The following is a 24,074-nucleotide window of genomic DNA, read 5'->3' on the forward strand; positions in this document are numbered from 1 at the left end:
AGGTCACCAGAAGAGGATATTTTGCAATCTTGGCAATCCAAATGTTTGTGATTAACTAAGCTTCAACGAAAGGATCAGTGACTGAGCTTCTAACAGGTCATTTAATTTGTATTAATCAGGACTTAACATAGAACATTCACTAAAGTCATAATGGAGTGCACATGTCGCATTTATACCTGCAAATTCTAATAACTTGTAATGGTAAGGAATTTGTTGATGTTGTTACTGGATCAGTATAACCAGTAACAAAAGTCTAAATCTCTCACAAGAATTGGAAACTTAGCTAGTAAACTAAGCTTTAAATTTCATCCCAGTGTGACTGTGCTACGAAACAAGATTCCTGAGTCAAGTATTTTCTTTTTGATTAAAATGCCCTCCAAAATAGCAAACATCTTTCCCATTAATGAAAACTCAAGCCCACAGCAGACTTACTCCTCAGTAATACTGTCACTCCTTCAAAGGAAATCTTTTCATTCCTTATCAGCAGCACTAATAAAATCTTTCTCTTAAGACAGAAATAACCAACCAGAATTATTTCTGACATGTACCTTCACAAGAAGATTGAGAGGTTCAATTTGTTCACTCCCAAGAGAATCACTTTTGGGTGACTCAGATCTAAAGTAAACCTTTAAACTCTTTCCCCAAAGCAATGGCTATGAAGAATGACTGGTCTCTTCCAAATTTCATAGCAAACTGAACCTTTCCCAGTTACCCAGAGTTAACAGTTTCGCTAGATTTAATAGTAACAACCAATATAGGATCGATTGTTTTACCTTGCCTAATTGGCAGATTCAGTAAAAGTGACTTATTTCCATGGCATTTCACAGTGGTTGAATTTCTCGCCTGCCTCGTAATAAAATGCTGTTGAAATGAAGATAGCAAAGGAAGCTGTCAAAGAACATAGAGAAGCATATCTATAATATTCATGGTATACTTGCAAAATTTGCAAACATTTTTATTTTGCCCTCCAACAGAGAGAGACAGAGAGAGAGCCAGAGCCCTCTGACCTGAGCAGAATTTAAATCCATCCCTAGCAACAAAAACTGTATCCTTAATTTTGTCATCTCAAATGATCTCTTAGCAAAATAAAGAGAATGACCCAAGGATTTAATATCTCTGGATATGAAGCTAAAACACCTAAATGTTATATTAGGTGAAAAGTGTGGTGATACAGTCGGGTCGGGTTGCTTTTCTGCCTGCTCTGAGGTTACTGATGTATTTTGTTGTCAGGAAGGAGGAATTCCCTTATTCTGATTCCCTGACAATCCTTGGGAAAAAAAGCTGCAAAGTGTATCAATGATTATTTAAATAAGGCTTTAGTTTGGACTCTGTTATCTAAAGAAAGAACATTTATCTGTTCTGTTTTATGAAGTATGGAAAGACTAACAAAAATTTACTCTTTTTAGCATGTACATTTAAGAAAATATACATATTTCACATTTAGATAAATTCAGCTCCTTTATAAATGGTTTGATTTTGTCAAATCATGTTCTTATCATTGTAATTACTTTAAGTAACAAAGGAAAATTATTAACTACCAGGCTTTCTCTTAGCGATGCAACATGTTCTACCCTTCTCTTTATTTTTTAAAATATAATATTTAGTAAAACGGGTTTAAACAGTTAAAGGTGGAAGTTGGCCTCACTTTCTGTGCCAGCAAACCAATTCTTTCTGCTTTCCTTATGCAAACAAATCCTGGATATAAATGGTTATATAATCCACTTGCATATAATTCTGTTGCTTTCTTTTTGTTTCAAATTATTCTCTTCCATGCAATTTTATACTCATCCGAAATGGCACATTTTCAAATAATGGACAATCTATTCAAATTTTATGACAATATTAGTCAAATACTTTCCATTCCATTCACTCTACATCTTCCAGAGGAAAATGCAAAAACTTTCAGGTAATTGTCAGAAAATGAAGGTCCTAATAGGTCGAACCTCAGTGAAGGTTCTGTTCCAGGTTTCAAGGTGAGACCTTTTCTCGGGGTTGCCTGAAGTCACTCACACGTACGGCTACCCTACCATTTCCTGCCACTTCTCCCCTGGAGTCCTTCTTCCTGGCTTCTTCCTTAGACTCCAAGCATCCAGTGCCAACATCTTTCTCTCTGACATTCAAAGTTACTGGCCTTAGTCTTGTCCTTTCCTGAAATGCTTCACACTCCAGAACTAATGGAAACATTAAAACCATGACTGGAAGGAACACTAAAAGTCAACTGTCTCAACACCTTTATAAGTCCAAAGTGAAGATACGGTGACTTTGAGAGATTAGATAACATCTGAAAATTCCACATGTAGTTAGTAGTAACCTGGGCTAGTACTCTAGCTTTCCAGGCAACAAGGTTGTCTGAGGTTGGGTTTGTCCCCAATCAGACACTGAGTCAAGGATTTGGGTACAAATTGTTTATTCGAGAAGTCATCTCAGGAGATATTATGAAAGGGTGGGAATGTGAGATAGTTTACTCCATGGACATTGGGAGCCACTCTTGCAGTCTTGCTGGGAAACCTCTGAGAGACTGGGAATTGAGAGACACCTTGGAATCATCCTACCATGGCGCAAGGACTACAGGGTATTTATTCAACATCTCCCATCCCTCCTTGGTTAATGGCAGCTCTGGCAGCACTAACTCTGCTTCCTGCCCATGCTCAAACTGGCTAAGACTCGCCTGTGGCCAGCAAATGCCCTCGGACAGAGAGGAAGCCACTAGTGTATACAGAAACTGCATGCAACTTCCAGTGTGGGCCGAGGGGAAGTGGATGGGCACAGTATCTTCCAGATGAGTGCATGATCCACAGAGAAGAAATGGTCCAGTTCAAGGTCTAGCACTGGATCTAACTTCTTTATTGGAGGTTCAATTAAAATCTAGGTGACAAAGTTAATGTTTTTCTAATCACAATTTCCATGTGAAAATTAGAATGAAGTTGATGCTTAATTTTTTTTTTTTCCTGATGGTTCAGCTACAGGTCTCCTTAAGCTGCTTGACCTTAAACTGCTATGGCCAAAGGGCGGCTTTGGCGGCAGCAACAGCAAGAGCCAGCCCTATTTGCCATTGATCCTCAGTTCATTAAATAAAAAAGAACTCTGAGACTTAGAAACAAAAGTATCTTTCATCTGCATGAAAAAACTGTGAAGCTAACTCTGACAAAATATTATTGAAAAAAAAAGAATGAAGGTGGGTGATATGCAGATTTAGGTAGTATGAGTTGGGGGAGCAGATATTTCCTTCCAAAGCCATAAATCCAAAAGCCACAAAATCCTGAACAGAGTTGTCAGATAAACTCCAGAATGCCCAGTAAAATCTGAATTTCACCTAAACAATAAATAATTTGGGACAGACTTACACTAAAAAGAATTCATTGCTTACCTGAAGTTCAAATTTAACTAGGCTTCCTGTATTTTTATTTGCTAAATCTGGCAACCCTAATTCTGAGCCAATTATGAAGGTTCTTCTGTGTGTTTGTGTCCTGGTGGAACGAGCAAGACCCTGTTCCTATAATAAAATCCAGAGCTAGTTTTATAATAGTTATTAGAATGAGGTACTGTCACAATTTTATACACAGAAAATCCCAAAGAATCCACCAAAAAACTGTTAGAACATTAGTTAATAGACAAATTCAGGAAAGTAGCAGGCTACAAAATTAATATATAAGTCTGCTGCATTTCTATACACTGGTAACAAAATACCAGAGAAATTTAAAATGCAATACCATTTACAATTGCATCAAAAAGAGTAAAATATCTTGCAATAAATTTAACCAAGGATGTGAAAGACTTGTACACTTATACTGTAAGATGCTGATGAAAGAAACTGAAGATGATGCAAATAAATGGAAGGATATTCTGTGCACACAGATTGGAAGAATTAGTATCGTTAAATGACCATATAGCCAAAGCAATCTACAGATTCAGTGCAATCCCTATCAAAATTCCAATCACATTTTTCATGGAAATAGAATAAACAATCCTCAAATTTGTACAGAACCACAAAAGACCCCAAGTAGCCAAAGCAATCTTGAGAAAGAAGAGCAAAGCTGAAGGTATAAAGCGTCCTGATTTCAAACCATATTACAAAACTATAGTAATCAGAACAGTATGATATTGGCATAAAAACAGGCACATTTCAATGGAACAGAACAGAGAGCTCAGAAATAAACCCACACATTTACAGTCAATTAATTCATAGCAAAAGAGCTCAGAATATACAAGGAGTAAAAGACAGTCTCCTCAATAAGTGGTGCTGGGAAAACTATACAGCCACATGCAAAAGAATAAAACTAGACTATAATCTTACACCATACACAAAAATCAATTCAAAATGGATTAAAGATTTGAATGTAAAACCTGAAACCATAAAACTCCTAGAAGAAAATACTGGTGGTAACTTCTTTGACATCAGTCTTGGCAATGATTTTTTTTTTAATCTGACACCATAAGCTAAGGCAACAAAAGCAAAAATGACTAGTGGGATTATATCAAACTAAAAACTTGGCACAGCAAAGGAAACCATCAATGAAATGAAAAGGCAACTTACTAACTGGGAGAAAATATTTGCAAATCATATATCTGATAAGGAATTAATATCTAAAACATATAAAGAACTCATACAAAGAGCAAAAAAAAGAAAAGTCTGGTTAATAAATGGTAGAGGATCTGGACATTTTCCCAAAGAAGATAAATTGCCAAAAGGCACATGAAAAGATGCTCAACATCACTAATCATGAGGGTAACGCAAATCAAAACCACAGGATGGCTATTATCAAAAAGACAAGAAATGACAAGTCTTGGTGAGGATGTAGAGGAAAAGGGATCCTCACGCACTGATGGTGGGAATGTAATTTGGTGCAGCCACTGTGGAAAACAGTATGGATATTACCAAAAAATTAAAAATAAAACTTCCATATGATCCACCAATTCCACTTCTGGGTATTTATCTGGAGAAAACAAAAAACAGTGTTTCAAAAAGATATATGTACCCCTATGTTCACTGCAGCATTATTTACAATAGCTAAGATATGGAAACAACCTAAGCGTCTATCAATGGATGAATGGATAAAGAAATTGTGGTACATATGTATAATGGAATATTGTATATATTTCATTACGAAGCCATAAAAAATGAAATCTTGGTCATTTGTGACAACCTGCATGGATTTTGAGAGAATTATGCTAAGTAAAATAAGTCAGACAAAGACAAATACCGTATGATTTCATTTGCATGTGGAATCTAAAAATCATAATAAACAAAGAAAACAAAAAAAAATTTATAGAAACAGAAAAAGAATGGTGGTTGCCAGAGGGGAGGGGGTCTGGGGGTTTGGTAAATGGGTGAATAGGGTCAAGAGGTACAAACTTCCAGTTATAAAATGAGTAAGTCATGAGGATGTAATATGCAACATAGTAACTAAAATCAATAATATTGTAGTGCATATTTAAAAGTTGCCAAGAGAGAAAATCCAAAAAGCTCTCATCACAAGAAAAAAAACTGTTAACTTTGGTGATTGGTGGTGACTAGCGTTACTGTGGTGATCATCTTGCAGTACATACAAATATTGTATCATTATGTTGTACACCTGAAATGAATATAACGTTATATGTCAATTATATACCTCAATAACGAAATGGATACTGGAAAAAAAGAAATATTTCTGTAGAAATTGTAATAAGAGAAACAAAAGCTTTCTGGCATCCAGGGAATATAACAGTAAATGTACAAATAAACTGAAGAAAGATAAGACAGAAATATTAAAATTACTAGAAGCTATATTTTATAGGAAAGCAATGTTACAGGTGTTCATTTTTCATCAAGTTTGGCTTGCTCCAAGACATTATGAATAGAAGGTAAAAATACGTTTAACAAATTCTTGTCTTACTACTTAAATTTACTTTATAGATAATCCCTACAGAGACCCTCTTTCAAGAAACCAAAACTTTAATAAATCACATGGCCAGCATTGTTCTCTTCTAGGAATATATTTTTTTTCTCAAATATGAAAAGCCTAGTCATTTTGTACTTGAAAAAGTATATACTGCAAAAAGTATTAGTTAAAAATTATTTTAAAACTCTTCTCAATTGAAGCTTTAATTCTTTCCTATCTGTAAGCCATGACATGTGTATGTACATAATACACACATATATGCAGTTTCTTTTCCAGAAGAAGGCAAATAGCATAAAATATATACAAACCTTATGTTGTTGTACTTGGTGTTTTAGGTCCTCAAGATCAGGTCCAAGGGGTTCTTTTTCCATTTTCCTTGTCCTCTCTTCTGTTTTTGTTAGCCAGTCATCTAACTCTTTCAGTTGCTGATTCTGGAGATTCATCAGGACTTTATGTAAACTGAAAATTTGAAAGATGCCCATTACTACCTCTATCAAAACAACTTTACTTACTGTTATCACACCTACTACTAGGTAAAAGTGTTGACATTTATAACTAATGGTGTGTTCACATTGTTTGGAATCTGTTCGACATTAAGAAGAATGGTAAATAAAGCCCACAATCAATCACCTCTGAAGTTATTCTTTCTCCAACACATCCCAATTCTTACAAAGTTTCACAACAGCTAACTAAATGTGAACCTAACACCTAAAGTGCCGGCCATCTCTAGCAATTCAGCTACTAGTATATCTTGGCAATTATTTGTTTATATTTCTATTATTTTAATATGTGTGGTGATAAAACTTGGCCACAAAGTCTCTGTCATGCCATCAAGAGACAGAGTCTACTTTCCATGCTCATGAATATGGACTATACTTGTCATTTGTTCTGACCAACAGAATATGATAGAAGTGACACTACATGAGTATGAGTTCCATTCAAAAGCTATAAAATAACAGACAGCATTTGTATCCTCTCTTGGAATCCAGCTGCCAGGCTATAAGGAAGACCAGGCTAGACTACTGAATGACCGGAGACCATGTTGAGAGTAATTCTGGAGGATAAAATGCTATCTTAGAAGTTGAGTTTCCTGGCGAATGCAGCCCAGTGAGTGACCCCAGCCATACCACAACTGCAGAACCACCACCTAGATGGGCCCTACCCATACCCATGATCTACAGAATCAGGATGTAATTAGAAATTCTGTATTAAGCCACTAAGTTTTGGAGTCATTTGTTATATAGAAATAGATAAGCAAAAGAATGTTTTTTCAAAGATGTACACAGTGGTGGGCTGGGTAATGGATTTCAAGTCCAAAAGCTTGGTTTTGGTTCACAGCCTGGCTTTATGCCCTAGAACCAAGTTCTTAAACCTTGTCCATTGAATATCAGCATCAGGGACATGAAATAATATCTTGCCTATCAATCACACAACTTCGTGGTAAGTATAAAAATTAAAATTTAGGTTATTTCATCCATTAGTTCAACAAAAATTTGAGACTGAAATTAAAAATGTTAGTACCTATTTTAAGGTAAAAAATTTTTATGAAGGCATGTTTAAAGTATTTTTAAAAACCATAGTACACTGAACACTGACCTTACAATGCTAATAAGGAGGACATAATTTGAATTAGAAATTTACTGTTGTGATTTATAAAATCTTTACCAGACATTTCCAGCAGTAAGAATATTTAAACATACAAAATACACATACTGGGAGTGTTTACAATAACTTAGATTACACCATTTACCATTATATCTTTCACCTTTTAAAGACACATGTCCCCTGAGGCACACTACAGTGTGCCTGATTACAATCAGAAGTCTCTGAGAATGATCTTTCATTTATCAAGCAGAAAAAGTAGACATTTTCTTTTTATGGGAAACAACATAGATGAAGCATCCACTTAAGTGGAAGCAAAAACTCAAAGTTGCTACTTTAAGTTCCTTAGACAATGAACACCATGTGGCATTGTGAGGTATATAAATCTTTTACTTTATTGGGTCAGTCTATCCCTTGAGAACTGACCTGATAATAAGATTTCATGAGAATTGATTGCAATATCATTCTTTGGGTTTGTTGTTTTTCCTGTCCAGTTTGTCATTACATTGAGCTAAAAATCTTACATTTCAAAAACTCAAGAAATTATTACTTAGACTTAAAGAAATGTCTCAAGTCTAATAAACATTTGTTAGGGTTAATAAGGGATTTTTCATTTTAAAATATCATTTAATCTTTTTTTTGCTTTTGAACAGATATTACATTCATCAAATATTCACTGAATTCTATACTATGCTGGAAACTCCTATTTGTTAGGAGTGGACAAGAGAAAATACCTATCTTTATATGCAAGTAGCTTAGAGACTTTCATGGAGATTCATACATCAACAATTACAACAGTACAAGGAAACCATTATAATTAGATTTATACACATTCAGAAAGTACATAAAAGAGGCTGTGAGTTGATTTGGAGTCATTACAAATGGTGTCATTACACAACACACAGCCTGAGAGTTGAGACTTAAAGAACTGAGTCATACACTTATTAAACGTACAATTATGGAGTACTTAGATATTATGAATGGAGAGATGAAAAAGACCCACACAGCCCCTTACAGTCACAGAGCTTATGTTCTGGAGATGAAAGCCATAGATAATATATACCTCATTAGGCCATTAGTTAATCATAACTGTGATCATGCAATGAAATGAGATTAACTGAATTGAGTGTGTGAGGTAAAGAAAGGCTCTTCTGAAGCACTAATATTTGACTAACTCTGAAGTCTGAAGTCAGAGGAAGGGGTAAACACTTTCTAAACAGAAGGAACCACTTGTGCATATGTCCTGAAGATCAGATTTGATCAGAAAGGCCAGTACAGCTTGATGATATAAGGTGTGGGACAGTTATACAATGTCATACTCTACACTAATCCATGGGCCCTGGAAATTATTGAAGCTCTGCTTGAAAATCTGATGTCTGAACTTCAAGTACTCTTTCATGTTTAATAGTGGTTTCATCTTATAAACTGGGACTAATCAAAAAGAATGGATGTCCCCATAAGCACTTGATCATGTACTGCATCTTTCATAGATGGAATGTAGGAATGTGTACTCAAAGGTTCTTGGAGGAGGGGCTGGCATGGTTGGGTGGCAGGTGGTGTATGGGGACAGTCTGTGTACAGCCTGTGTGGTTCAATATTTTAATGATGGGCACAATCATGTCAATGTTTTCCAGCCAAAAAGATCCCTGCTTTCCCTGTCGAGACCAACGGTTCTCAAAGTGTGGTCCCTGACCAATAGCATCATTCCATCTCCTGAGAAGTTTTTAGAAAGGCAAATTCTTTGGTCCTGTTCCAGACTTACTAATCAGAAACTGTGGGGGTGGAGCCTAGGAATCTGTGTTTTAACAAGATGTCTAGATGATTCTGACGCACACTCAAGTTTGAGAATGACTGCTCTAAATAGTTTAATCTACATCCACAACTCACCCAAACTCTGTTGAGACCAATTTATCATTAATATTATGTAAGTGCCAATACCCAGGAGTTATTTGGAGTTATTCTGACATGAGACTATTACATTCTTTTTTTTAATACCTTTATTATGGTATGGTTCCTGTACAGTAAACTACACGTATTTCAGATGTACACTTTAATAAATTTTGATACATGTATATACCCCACAATCAAGATAGCTAACATTTCCATCACTCCCCAAGAGGTGCAATTTTCGAATTCCCAATTTATCCCTTCCTACCCTCTTTATCCACTGGTAACCGTAAGTTTGTTCTCTATGTCTGTGAGTCTGTTTCTGTTTTGTAGATTATTGCATTCTTATCCTTCTGATCTGATGCTCCAAAAGTCAGGGATTTCATATATCTGAAGCCTAAAATTAACGTTAAAGTCTGAAAACAGAAAGATGTGAGTGTGGTAGTAGAGTGATGCCAATCAGCATGAAAAAAACCTTTGTGGAAAGGGTCCTGAGAAGATGTTTTAATTATGTAAATATATCCTATGGTGAGGACCATAGGCCTTGACTAGATATTGGCAAATAGTCTATATGCCTGATTTGGCCTCCAAGGAATTGAAAATAAAGTGAAATTGTTGCTAATAGTTAAAGATCATGAGACATCACCTACAGATCGCACACGTGGACACTCTTGAAAACATCTACCAGGATTTAGCAACACTAAACCTGCCTTCCCACATGGCAACCATCTTTAAACTTGAATGTCAACTGGACTTCACAGACCAAGTGTGAGCTCTGAGTCTGCCATAGTCCCCACCATTGTTATCCTCTTTTATACCCAACTCACTTCACTCACTTATGTCATCTTTCCAGCTCCTATAACAGGTGTTTGGATTTGCTGCCCTTCTCACAGTTAAATATTCATGCAGAACACCTTAGGATTCTGATTTAAATTCAGGGGGTCAGGCCTGAGAATTTTCATTTCTAACAAGCTTCCAGGTGAAGCCAATGTGGCTGAGCCATGGATGACAGCTCGAATAACAAGAATCTAGGTTGAGAGAAAACCCAAGGGAGCAGATAAGACTTTCTTAAGGATGAAACTTCTGAGAAGAAATAAACTTAGGAATAAGACAGTTTGGGAAGAAAGATGGCGTCCATGTAGGGAACCTCTGTGAAGAGCTTAACTCTGTATGGTTTTTCTTTGGAACTGAGGAACAATTACTTTTAATATAATGTTAAAAAATGTTGTTCTTTTCCAGTGGTGTTACTTTAGATAGTCTAAATATTCAGTAATGTCTGGTCTGTCCTTACTGCTTTCTGCATAGTGGTTACATGAAATGAATTAATAGGTAGTGAAAGGTGCTAGGCTTCCGTCGCTCACTGAGGCCTGTGAAGAGAGAGCACCAGTACGTGCAGGTGAATTAGACCAGAGTTTCTGGGGTGAGTGGCAAGGAAGTGAGCAACAGCCCAGGGCAACGCCAGAGGAAAGGAAGAAGTAACTGTGAGGATGCACTGTTATCTGAAGGTCAGTTTAGTGAATTTCACAACATAAATGCCCTCTTTTTCAAATGTGGTAGAAGAAGGGGTAACTTCAGGGAAGGAGGAGGCTAACTAACCCCTGGGTTAAAATGTCTTTTAGAACTAATTTTTAAGTATTTTGGCTAATAGTATTCAACATTTTCATGTGATAACCTTGCTGTTAAGCATTAAATGCACTATTTCAGTGAACTGTAAAGGATGATATACAAGCCATTTATAGATTACAAAATGATTCATTAGGAAGTTATTTTTACTGTGTGTGTGTATACACACACTGAGCTTATGTATGTGTGTATATACAGATATATTTATATAGTGTGTATATATATGGTTTTACTGTATATATGAAATCATATAGCTTAGGATGAAAAATTAAGTAAAATTAAGTAAAAATTAATTATTTCAAGGAAAAGTATTAAATATATAATGATAAAGACAACTGCAAAAATGGAAGAGATTGTGAAAGTGGAGCATGATCAACTTATGCTTGAAAAATGCTGAATAATGACATCTGGTCCTCATTATTACCTAATGAGGTAGCTAATACTGTTGTTACTTTATTTCTGAGGACACTGGAACCTGGTACGGTTAAAGAACTTGTCCAATGTATCTCAGTGACGTGTTAAGCCAGTGACATGATAGCATGACAGTGCTAAGCTGTGAACCAAGTCTGTGCTCTTAACCTTGAATTATTTTCCTTCTTGATGGATAAAATGTTGTATTACGTTGGATCATATGAAGTTATATTTGAGGTTTTTATTCCATGAAAATGATAACTTCATTTTGTGCAACCTAAAATATTACTAAAATGAGGAAGAAAGTCCACATTTCCAACTAATAGTCTCAAGATGCAAGTAAATTAGGGAAATTTGTCAAATTCATAAAATAAAAATCTACCACCCACAGGCAAGAAAAGAGTGCATTTTTCTTGGTCTCATTTTATGCTTTTCAAGTGGTCATTTAGAAAGGGACATAAAATCAAAAGCAGAATAGAACATAAATATATGACTGGTACTAGAGAAAGGAGGTAATGGAATTGGAATAAAATAGCTCTGGACAGGAGATGGTCCTGACAAAGTCTAGAGGCAAAGCATGACAGGATATGTTGCTAGGAGCTACTGCAGCCAACTTCTAATTGTAAAAGCATCTGAGGTCAGACAAAGATATGCAAAACCAATAAACTGAAAGAACGTGGGACTTTGATGGCACAACTGAGTCAGACTTAATGATCTCGTTACCCCACCTGTGGATTTACTGTAATATAAGACAATAGACACTCTCATGGTTTTAACTAGTGCTTCCCAAACTTTAATGTGCGTATGAAATCACCCAAGGAGTATGTCCTATTATGGATTCTAAGTCAGCAGCTCTGAGAAGGGGCCTAAGATTCTTCATTTCTAACAAATGCCCAGGGAATGCCTATAATGTGGGTGCATGGATCAGACTTTCAGGAATAATGCTGCAAGCCACTTAGAGCTAGGGTTTTTTGTTAGTTGCATTAAAAGGCATCTTAAGGAATATCATCTTCAAATAATTTTACTGGAGTTCTGCCTGTCACCTCACGCTCGACTGCAGGAGCATTATCTCCATGAACGTGAAAGAAATCAATGCAAACATAGGATTTGCCTAACAGAGACTCTGTTGGACCTTGGGAAGGCATTTGTTCTCGAACGGGTACTGCCCAACGGAACTTTCTGCAATGATTTAAATGTTGTAGATCTGCACTATCCAATACTATAGCCACTAGCCATGACTGGCTATTGTGCACTTGAGATATGGCAAGTATGACTGAGAAAGTGAGTTTTCACCTCTATTTTATTAGAATAATTGAAATTCACAATTATATAGCTACTTGTGGCTAGTGGCTACAATATCAGCCAGCTCTAAACCAATAGATAATTGGATTGACAACAGCAAAAAATCCTTATTTGGAATTCATTCTCCATACCATTTCATTGTCATGTGACATTTATAAGGAATGATATCCTGAGTTAAGAAATCTAGCAATAAATATGAACAGCATTTTTTGAAATGCCCATTCTCTAGACATGCATCTATAAATGACAAGTGTACATGTTTTCATTAATTTCATTCTATATTTGATAGTCTTAATAGTGTTTCTTGGACTTTATGGTAAATACATTATTTAAAAAGTATAAAAATACTTACAAAAACATAATCATATATGTAAAAGTATAGACTTTATAAATCCTAGCAGATACAATTAAAAATTATGAAATTACCAAGAGAGGTAAGCTCTTTTGGAAGGTAAGTTCTCACGCTCAGTGTCCTGGACTTCATAATTATTTATTTATATGCAATTCTTAAATAAGAAATAGAACTAATGAAAGGAGGCAAAATATTACTGTTAATTTCTAAATTATTAAAGAATCACTGGTGATGTTCAATTAACATGTATATTCACAATACAATCCCAAGATTTAAACTGTCAATAAGATGCATCCGATTTAAGGGAGGGCTACTAGTATGAATTAGAGAAACTGAATTTTTAACACATTTTAAATTTTCACCTGCATGCCATTTAGTAACTAAAATCACACTGATAAAAACTAAAATTAATTTATTTACTTATTCAAACTGTTAGCTTGAGAATTTTAGTAAAATGGTTTAATTATATAGTCCTGATTTTAGCTCAGTAATTGCTTACAAGCAACCAGATGTTCACAAAATGCTGACATATGTTTAACTATGTAGTTATTTTAACCCTCTTATATGGGTTTTTTGTTTCCTTTACTCTATTAAGAAAGTGGTCAAAGAAGGTAATGCTTAAGTCCAGTGTTTATTCAAATTATCACATCAAGGTGAATTAGTGGAAGCTGTCTCTAGCCAGGGGATTCCAATGAACACCTAGGATTGAAAATGATTCCATTGGTCTTCAGCTTTACCTTGCATAGAAATGTCTTTACCCAATTATTTATAAACTAGTAATACTTTATAAGTAGTACATTATCTATTAGTCATTTTGACCTCACACAATTTGGGACTTTTAAAGAAAATTTTACTGGTAACACATTATACTTATCATGTATCAGACAATAGAGAGGTATTATTTTGATTAATCCTGCTGATGAAGGAACTGATACTAGCCCCGACTCACAGATGGGGAAACAAAAATTGACTTGTGTCAAAAGGCAAGCAAGGCGAGGTGGGAAAGCAGGCAACAGGTGTTTTGGCCCTGGGGCCCGCTTCCCCATCATGCTACATTGTCGGTACTAATGTCACATTTTTTAGAGATGACTAAATATCTATTCTTCATTTCATTGATGTCAGTGATAATCAAGAAGGAAAAACAGAAGGAAAAAGGTCATTTAGTGGGATTTTATAGATTGTTACTAATAGATAATTTTACTCTTTTCTTCTCACCAAAATGAGGCAACTCAGCATGAGTTTTATGTTAAGGACAGCAACCACAAAATACTTTTTGAGACCCAGTTTCCCTCAAACATACAGTGACAAGGTAAAATGAATGACCAGATATTTTTTATATTTATAATGTTTCATTAAATGCAAGAATCAGAAAACATGATATAGCCTAGGCAAAGGAGAAAAAAGCAAACACTATTTTAAAATATAAAAGCAATATTGATTAATTTAAAGAAAAGTTTCACTAATGCAGGTACAAACATATAAAGGCTTTTTGTCGTATGGCAGTAATAAATGGGCCATGTGAAGCACATTAGTATGTTTCTACTCTCAAGGTTAGAACTTTTATCAAAGCTCAACAAATGCCCTGTGAAACACAAGGTTTAAAACTAAGAATCCGATAAATATAATGATCACAAACGTACAAGACTTTCACCATCACTGTCACCTCTACCATCATCACTACCTCCACTACTAACCTCTCCCAGTTTCCATGCTAAATTTCTAAAACTCTATCACCAGCATCCGTGCAGGTTGTTAATCCCTCCTGCTCCCCTGCACCTCCCTGCCTCAATGAATACATCCTCTTTCCTCCAAGTTCTAATCACACCTTAAAACACCCAGCTGTAAATCCTGACACTGGACTGGTCTTCTGTCTAGAACTCTCAGGCACTAGTATAGCAGTAGTTTCCACTGGAGAATGAAGTGAGGGAAAGGTCTAACAGAATCACACAAAGAATTTCTTTTTTCCCAAAACAGGAAGGTGTTCATCTTCCTCTCTACAAGTATACCACTCCCACCAGTCGGTACACTGATATCTTGGGCCAGGGGAGAAAGCAAGGAAAACAGCTCATGCACATTTTTCAAAAGCTCCTACTAACTCTAATAATTAACATTTTATTACACCCTGCAACCTGGTCTTGGAGGCTACTGTTTTCAGTCTACAACCTCACAATAAATATTTTAGGAAAAATTCACCTGCAAAGTTTCCCTTTCAATACTAAAAATGAAACTTTCAACCCTCCCTCAAAATAAAACATGTATTAATATTTATTTTCCCACTGACTGGAATGTGAAAAATAGCACTGCATTTAAAAAAGAATCTGTGAAACAAAAATGAACCACTTTTTTCAAAATATAGATCTATTTTATTCCTCTATCCATATAGCCCAACAGCAGTTTAATTATTGATATTCTTCAATTATCCAGAGCAAGATAACAGTTCAAAACACAAATCCATTTGCATTTTGAAAGCATAAATTCAAAATAGTAACAATAACACAATAAAGAAGCTGCATGGCTGGATGCAAAAGATTCTTGTGGCAGATACATCAGATACATTATGACAATGCTCATTTCAATCTTCCTGATTATATACTTAGAAAGTGGGTGGAGCAACTCGCAGATGTCATCACAAACCAAGGATGAATCTTAAATACAATGATTGGAAGACTGCTTAAATTATCACTAGTCAGAATGGGGTATGTTGACACTCTGAGATCATATTCATTTCTATGGCAATAGAAGCCCACTTTGAACTTCAAAAATTATGTCATTAGATAATATCTGGCACATAGAAGACACGTGATAAATATTTCTGGAATGAATAAGTGGTATCAATTACCAAGCAAACGTAAGATAGAGTACAAAAATGCACACCCTTTCCCAAGCAGAAACAACAGAATTAAGATTACAAAAATGTCAACTTCCATTCAATCTGCTCCTGTTTAGACAGTCCATTAACCACATTTGAATCATTTTTAGTTAGAAATCAGAATGGGAGCATTTGACCTTTTGTCAAACATGCCTAGCTTACTCCTACCTCAGGGTCTTTCCATTGGCTTCCCTTTGCTAAAGCTATCAGCACGGCCATTCCCTCCCTTTGTTGAGGGCTCTCCTTAAATACTATCTCATCAGAGAGGCCTTCCCTAACTGCCCAGTATACACAATAACACACAACATTTCACCCTCTAAATCTATACCCTGCCTTTTCTCCCCTTTCGATCATTTAATGCCATCTGATAAAATATGTATATTTTACATGTTTTTTACTTGTCTTCTCCCATTAAGAATGCATGCTCAGTAAGAGAGGGATTTAGTCTGTTTTGGTCACTGATATTTCCCTAGTATCTAAAACAGTGCTGGAAACATAGTAGATAAGAATTATTAGTTAGATGAATGAATGATTAAGCTTAATTTTCTAACTATCATTATTTATCTTAGTGAAAAAGCATTGTTCCAAAAAATGCTACTCTCGACTCTTATTTCTATGAATTGCAGAGATTTGGCTTCCCTGTTTATAATTTAAAGTGTAAGAGGCACATACTTTACATTATTGGAACAGGGAGTGTACACATTTTAACTGCGTATTATTTATGGAAAAGATTTTCATGGCTGGTCATATCAATTTGAGCCTAATCAAATTACCTCCTGTTAATAACTGCTGCTTCTTAGGCCAGTAATGAACTGTCAACACTCTCACATCGTCTCTATTGTATATTCTTTCACAAGAATCTTGCTATTCTATAAATCACCCATGGAAAGTGATGTCAACATTTGAGGACTGAATGAGACATCACCAGCACCATTTTTGGAGCTTCTAAGAAAGTAGTTAAAGTGTTTGGTCCACCTCAGTTGATAGAAAAATAGGGACAGAAGAGATTGAAAGTAGCAGTCTACAAAGGAGTATGAACTTTTACTGTTCTACTATGGTTTCAAATGGATCAGTGCTTCTCAAACTTTAACGTGCTTAGGAATCACCCAAGAGCTCGTTAAACTGCAGATTCTGATTCTGTAGTGCGAGGCCTGAGATTTTGCATCTTTAACTAGTTCTCAGGTGATGCTGTTGCCAGTGGTTCTTGCACCACCTTCATCTGCAAGAAATTCTTATTTTAACACGATTGGAAGAATTAAATAATGAATTAATGAAACCGTGCTAAGACAAGTAAGAGTCTGAGATTATGCACTGCTAAAATAGTCACTGCAACAAATTCATTTAACAGATTAGATCTACTTAAGAAATTAATTTATTTATTCACTCATTCAGATATTCACATAAGCAATGTTAAGTCACTTCTTGGGAGAAAACACCCTACCCATTTGTTTGGCACCTCTTTTGCTCTGTTCCCTCTCACATAAATTATCTCATTTGAAGACTGGAGCAGACATTGGGGGAAAAAAAGATGAGCCAGACTTCTTAGACAAATTTTTCTCTCTAGTCAAAGTGTCGATGGACATTCACAATTATTTCTAATGTTATGGCTTGTATTTTCACCCAGATACTATTCATATCTCTCCTGCTGATGTAAACTAGAACACAACTTCCCTTAGCCTCCTTACTGACTTTTTCCCTCACCATCACAAAGGTTTCAGTTTCCCTCTGCATGTCCTAACCACAATTATCAGAGAAGGTGATGGGACTTGCTGTGCTCATCTTTATGAGTCCTTGTAGAAAACACAGTAAATCTCTTTTGCTCTTTGCAGGTTGCACTTTTCAATCAAATTAATTAGTTTATTCATAGAGAAGAAAATCTTCTCTTGTCCTTACACCAGGAGTCTTCTTGTATTTCCACAGTGGGAAGTTTTGTCTTTTTCTTATTTCTCCCTCACCTCCCAACCCCCCGAAGGGTATTCTGCAGCCTAAAATGGAACAAAACCAAAATCATCTTGCCTACTCCTTTGAAGGTTTCCAACTCAAGCATGCCAACAGACATTGTCTTGCTTTAATTATTTCATTTTAATTATGCAATCAATGGCACTCAGTTCTTTCATTTTGATCTCATAAACATTGCTAAAGATTGGTAACTGACCAAGAGCAGCATATTTGTGCCAAAGTAGTTTGTGGCTAGAGATATCTTAACAAAGTTCTTTACTGTATTAGCTTTTGCTTCATCACCAATTCATGTCCATGAAGATAATTAGAATTGGAGAGGAAAGAAATTAATAAATAAAGAATCAAATGAGAATAGAGTGAAAAACGGAGGCAGGAAATAAAGAAGCATCTACTTATGTTTTTTACTTAGATTCCTTTGCAAGGAAGATTTTTAAATGTTTTTGTAATAAAAATAGAACTTCACATGTAATTTTAATTACCCTGCTTGTGTCCCCCTACCCCCACAGAAAACATACACACATATTCTTTGGGGAAAAATGAGCAAGGCAATTAGAACAGGCTGGAGGAAAAAAAGAGTAAAAAGTATACATAAGGCAAAGTTATACAGTATGGTTAAAATGATTAACCCATGACTAGTCATCTTATTTATAATGATGATCAGTCTTTACATTGTGTAATAATTTTGCATTCACAATGTACTTTTTTGTACCCTGCCTTGGCCAGTACCTTTTGGAGGGATTTGCCAGGCACCCAGAACTGCTGCTGTTTCATAAATCAGTAACCGAGGACCACGGAGAGAAGTATGTTGCCCAGTTCACATAAACAGGTGTTAGAGAAAGTGAGACCTGAACTCTCAGATTTAGCATAAGTTAGAAATGAGAACATTTTGTTACCTCTGTATTTTTAAAAGTACTTGTTTCGTTTGATGAGTGTTAATGGTTTGTTGCATAGATAGAATTTCCTAGACACAATCTGTATAAAGGTAGCATCTGTATGTATCAGGTAAGGATGCCTATTTCCAGAGGGGAAAAAATATCTGGACTGTTAGGTGAAAAAGGAAATAAAATCAATTCAGCAGGAGTGGTTCATAAATTAATGACTGGGCTAAGATAGTAGAATATGCTCATGTATTATTACAAACACCACCTGGCACAAGACACCAGCATCTCTTACCTGGGCTACTGCACTGATCTTATAACTGTCCTGTCTTCTTCCAGCGGCATAACTGACATTTTCTTTACCTGTTTTTCCCCTACTTAAAACCTTCTGGTGGCTTTTTCTTGCCCTTATGCTGGAACTCAAAGCAGTTATTTTTGACCCTGACCCTGCCATATATGATAAGACCCTTACCTATATTCCAACCCCATCTCACATCTCAGACATTTAATCTTCCCTCCTGCAACTCTCCAGCCTTGCTGGTCTTTTGGTTCCTCTAACAAACCAAACTATCCAATTTCAGGGCCTTTGTAATGGTTGCTCCCTTTGCCTCAAGCTACTTCCTCCTGATCTGCAAATGGTGGTTCCTTCTTGTCATTCAAATTTCAAATTCAATGACTCCGCCCTAGAAACAACATTCCTGGATCACAAAGGTTAAAGCAGCCCCTCAAACTCTTTCTATCATATTAACTTTTAATCTCTTCCGAAAATGTATTCCTATCTGGTATTTTTGTAGTTTTTTGTTTGTTTGTTTGTTTTAACTGGATGTCAGCCTCTCTGGAGTTTCATGAGATCTGGAACCTTGCCTCTTGTGATCATTACTGTATCCCCAGTGTCTTGAAATGTATCTAATATCACGAGGCACTCAATCAATATTCATTAATATTTGTGTGTGTCTATACATATATACAGATACAGATAGTGCTACATACAAATACACACACTGTTACACAGTGTTATATACATAGTAATATATATATCACAATGAATACATATCAAATATAAGTTGATAACTGCTGGTAGATATGTTGTTAGGTAACACTTATAATTCACAAGTGTACATATTCATGGATTTTAGTTAGCAGTTTATCTGTATTCCCAACCATTTTTTCAATATTGTGATAATAGAGCAACTTAAGAATTCTAGCATGGCTTTCGTTATATCTTGTAGGCGTAGACAAACCTAATATCATTCCTCTCATCACTAAATCTATACATAGGCAGGGATAATGGCTTCTGACTGGGTCTAGCCACACCCTATCTTTGGGGAAGAGAGCTGAAAGGTATGGACTAATCCATTTGTGTTTGCTAGCAATCTACTAAGTCTTCCTACTCTTAAGTAATCACGTTTGGGAACAATAGGTAATGCTCCAAATTGAAGCTAATCATCATCATGGCCATGATAATAAAAACTGAACAGGTAGCAATGTACTAAATAAAGCATTAAATACAACCTAGAATTATTATTTTTTTAAATACTGACATCATAATATTGTCATAATCAGCTTTTTGTTTCTGCTAAAAAAAGAAATCTATCAAAAGTCAGGTCCAACATACTTTGCACAATGGCTTATCTCATTTAAAATTTAATGCATGAAAACTCACAAAGTTAGTAAAAGTGGTATCTTAAGACTTACTATTATTTACAAACTCACAAGAGTTCTCTGAATTTTCTTGGCTTAAATAATACTTGGTGTATCTATATTTCAACAAATCGTCCAGACAAGGCTACAAGCAGTTCCATATTAGTGTCTCATTTTAACAATTCTATTTTTTTTAAGCAAAAGCTATGCCAGCTAAGAGGGAGCCCTTGCCTTCTTGATAATCATTCTAAAAGCCTACACACAAACCAAAGTGTCCCAAACTTCCCAAAGGGCAAACTACCTTTTGATGTCAATCTTAGCTTAGTGATATTGGCCATTTTAGGTTTCGCATTGTCCAGTGGAACACAGGTGAGGAAGTTACACACGTATGTATGCGTACACGGTCATCCATGTATGTGTCTATGGTGTCATCCATCATCTAATGGTACACATCACTTTAACAAAGAGACTTTTTAAATTAACCTATTTTCAAAAGTTATAATAACAGATTCATAGCTTAGGATTTTAATTTTTGGTTGAATTCACCTTCTCTTGCAACTCAATCTTTAAGCTGCAATTAATTAATTCTTAGTATGAATAATTAATCCCATATTGTTAGTCTTACTGAAAAAAGAGAGTGAGGAACAAAGAAGATATTTAGCCTCCAGAAGAGGATGGAGAAACAGAATGCACAAACGCAAAGACAGTGGGGCCACTATGGGAAAGGCAGTAAAGGAGAAGCCTGGATTTTAAAGACTTACAAATGTTGTCTGAGGTTGCTCTGTTGAAGTTGTACAGTTGTGCAAATGGAAATTGCAATCTGAAGAACGATGGCATATGACCACAAGCAGGAGGCTCTATATCTTATGATTTATGATGATACATGGGTGGAGAAAACTAGTTGACCCTTGGGCATGGGGTGGGGGCAGTCTTAATAGTTATAACATGGCTATTATAATTTTCAACTCTAGAGTGAGTTGCAATTGTCAAAATGATCATGTCTAGGGAAAAAGTCAATATGCATAGATCAGTATCTCCTGGTATGGAATGTCAATATTTTTGAAAATTCTATTTTATATATACTTCATTTATTCTTTCAGAATACATGAGCTTTAAAATGTGTTTCTCCCCTCCCTATTGTCACAATACAATTTAGTACTGGAATAGCAATCCTCACAGCATATCTAATGAGTTTCTTTGGTCCTATTTTAAAGGTTTTAATCTTCATAAATAATAGTTAAGTAAACTTAAAGCACTTGGACTATTTCTTTAGCTTAATGTATTCAAATCCACAGTTGACAATTCATTTCTTTTCATTTAAAAATAAATCTATCTTGTCTTGATAAGCTCTACACGAATACTCACACCTAACAATATAAATTAAACACATCCAGAATGATGAGATCTATTTGTTGTTACCTTTATAAAAAATATGCCATTTTCAGAAATGTCTGAAAAATTCTTTTTTGATTAAGTCAATATATATTCTTAAGATAATCCACAACTATGCAAGTACTTCAAGAAGGATTTCCAAACAGATTCTTTCAAGAGGATTTCCATAAAAATATGAGAAACTAATATTTCAGGAGCTTTTCCTTCAGAAGATAAGTTTCCTGTCAACTGTACCTAATATGTGACTTTATGTGTATGATTTTCTTTGTATACTTCCATGTCTTCTATATTCACATTTTAATTTTTGAAGAAAATTTGGAAAATACTATGACAACAATTTTAGCAATCTTTACAGTATAGTTCTGCAGATAGTGGTCCTTCTCTCCATCTCCACATCAATTACATAAGTGAAAATCAACATGTAACAGACATAAAAATCTAACCAAAATGCCCCTGAACAAGAGTTGTGCACACTTTAGGGAAAAACTAAGAATCCAAACTTAAACAAGAAAGTGCATGAAAATAATAGTAAGATTCCAAAACTCATTATTTTTAGAAATTTAAAACAGACTTACTTGCTTTGTTTTTCCATGCTAGCTACCCTGAGGCATTCCCATCTTGAATTTAAGAGATTCATTTGTTCTTGCACTTCAGTTTCTTCATCTTCTGATAATTTCCCTGTCCCAATCAGTTGGCTTCCCAATTGGAGAACATTGCCAACTCGTCCCTGATGGGATGTCAGATCCATCATGTACCCCTGACAAGGAAAGAAGTTGATAAAAGTTGACGCTCTAAGGAAATCATTGTGGTTTTGATTGTTTTTTGCAGTTTTAAATTCGTAGCCCATTCTATATTCCCAATAAAAGTATTTTAATTTTTTCTTTAAGAAAACCCAATACTGTGTTTAGTACAAATTGAGGAAAATTATTAGCTTAGGTCATGTTCTGCAGAAGCAGACCCTGAGAAAAGGACTTGTGTGCAAGTGATTTATTAAGGAAGAGATCCCAGGTGTGTCACCTCATGAAAGATCTCCCACTGGGGGTAGTTCCGCATGATACCCCATATGTACTCTGGAGTGTAAGTTCTATCTCAACATTAACCTTAGCCCAAGAGAAGGGAGCTGGGCTTTCATATGCCTGTATGAGTCACTGGCAAAATCAAATCTCAGCACCTTCAAGTGTTTTTCTCCAAAGGAGAACTTCCAAAGCTGGCTATTGGAATCCCAAACACATAACATTTATTTTGCCTCCATCTCAAAAGAAACACTAAATTACCAAAATACAAGCATCTTGCAGCATAACTGAGCGAAAAGGAGACATTATAAATCATGAGCTTTGTTGCATCAATGTTTTCCTTTACCTCGTGAGTGTGAAATTGTTCTTTCACTTCTTCTACATCATTAGAAATCTCTCCCTGTGCCTGCAATGTGTCCTCAGCTGAAAGAAGCCATGAGAGTACTTCTTCTAAAGCTGTTTGGTATCTGTCCAGGTTGACTTCAGTCTCCATCAATGAACTGCCAAATGACTTGTCCTCAGGAGCTTCCAAACGCTGAACAATAAAACAAACTGGGTGTTATACAATTAGTATCTTTGCAGACTGTTTCAGTACATTAAATGATAAATTGAATGAAATATTTAAAATGCTAGAAATGTCCACTTGCATTATCAGAGACACGAACAGCAGACACATGATAAACAAGCCTGCATTTTTAACATCCTCACAAACAGACACAAATTCTCAAATGGCAGTTGGAATCCACTTCAAATGATTATTTTACTAAAGCTCTTCTGGATTACTACAAGTAGTGAATTCATACATCATCTCTTCTAGTACTTTTCTTTGTTTTTTTTTTGGTGGGGGGAGATAATTAGGTTTGTTTATTTACTTGTTTATTTTTAATGGAGGTACTGGGGACTGAACCCAGGACCTCAAGCGTGATAAGCATGCGCTCTACTACCTCCCCCTCCATAGTATGTAAATGTCATGAATTTTCATCCACAGGTAAACTTTTTCAGTTCGGATTTTCAATCCTTTACATATACATTGCTGGTATTATATTTATATAATTTTTGCAATGATACTTCCCAAGGGCCCCTAATGAAATATTTCTAAGAATTTACAGACCAAAAAAATTATCAGTATGAAAATGAGGGTGGGGAGGTAAAATTTAAAAAGAAATACCTCATTCACACATCTGAAATTTCTAATGGTATAATGACTTCCATGAATTAAGTGTTTATCTCCAGAAGGCCATGGTTTAAATAATAAGACATCACCTT

At 35.5% G+C, this 24,074-nt stretch overlaps 1 protein-coding gene across 3 annotated transcripts in view; it reads right to left on the reverse strand.

The window, feature by feature from the left end:
- The window catches only part of DMD (dystrophin), a 1,854,428-nt gene that overhangs the window by 1,316,321 nt on the left and 514,033 nt on the right, over window positions 1–24,074 (reverse strand). For all 3 annotated transcript variants that reach the window (XM_031673322.2, XM_072956638.1, XM_072956633.1), the window contains 3 exons: window positions 23,155–23,343; window positions 22,371–22,552; window positions 6,188–6,338 (listed from right to left, as the gene is read on the reverse strand). In XM_031673322.2, coding sequence (XP_031529182.2) covers window positions 6,188–6,338; window positions 22,371–22,552; window positions 23,155–23,343 — 522 coding nt within the window. The remainder of the gene's footprint in view (window positions 1–6,187; window positions 6,339–22,370; window positions 22,553–23,154; window positions 23,344–24,074) is intronic.

This window comes from Vicugna pacos, chromosome X, assembly GCF_048564905.1.
Source record: "Vicugna pacos chromosome X, VicPac4, whole genome shotgun sequence".
NCBI lineage: Eukaryota > Metazoa > Chordata > Mammalia > Artiodactyla > Camelidae > Vicugna > Vicugna pacos.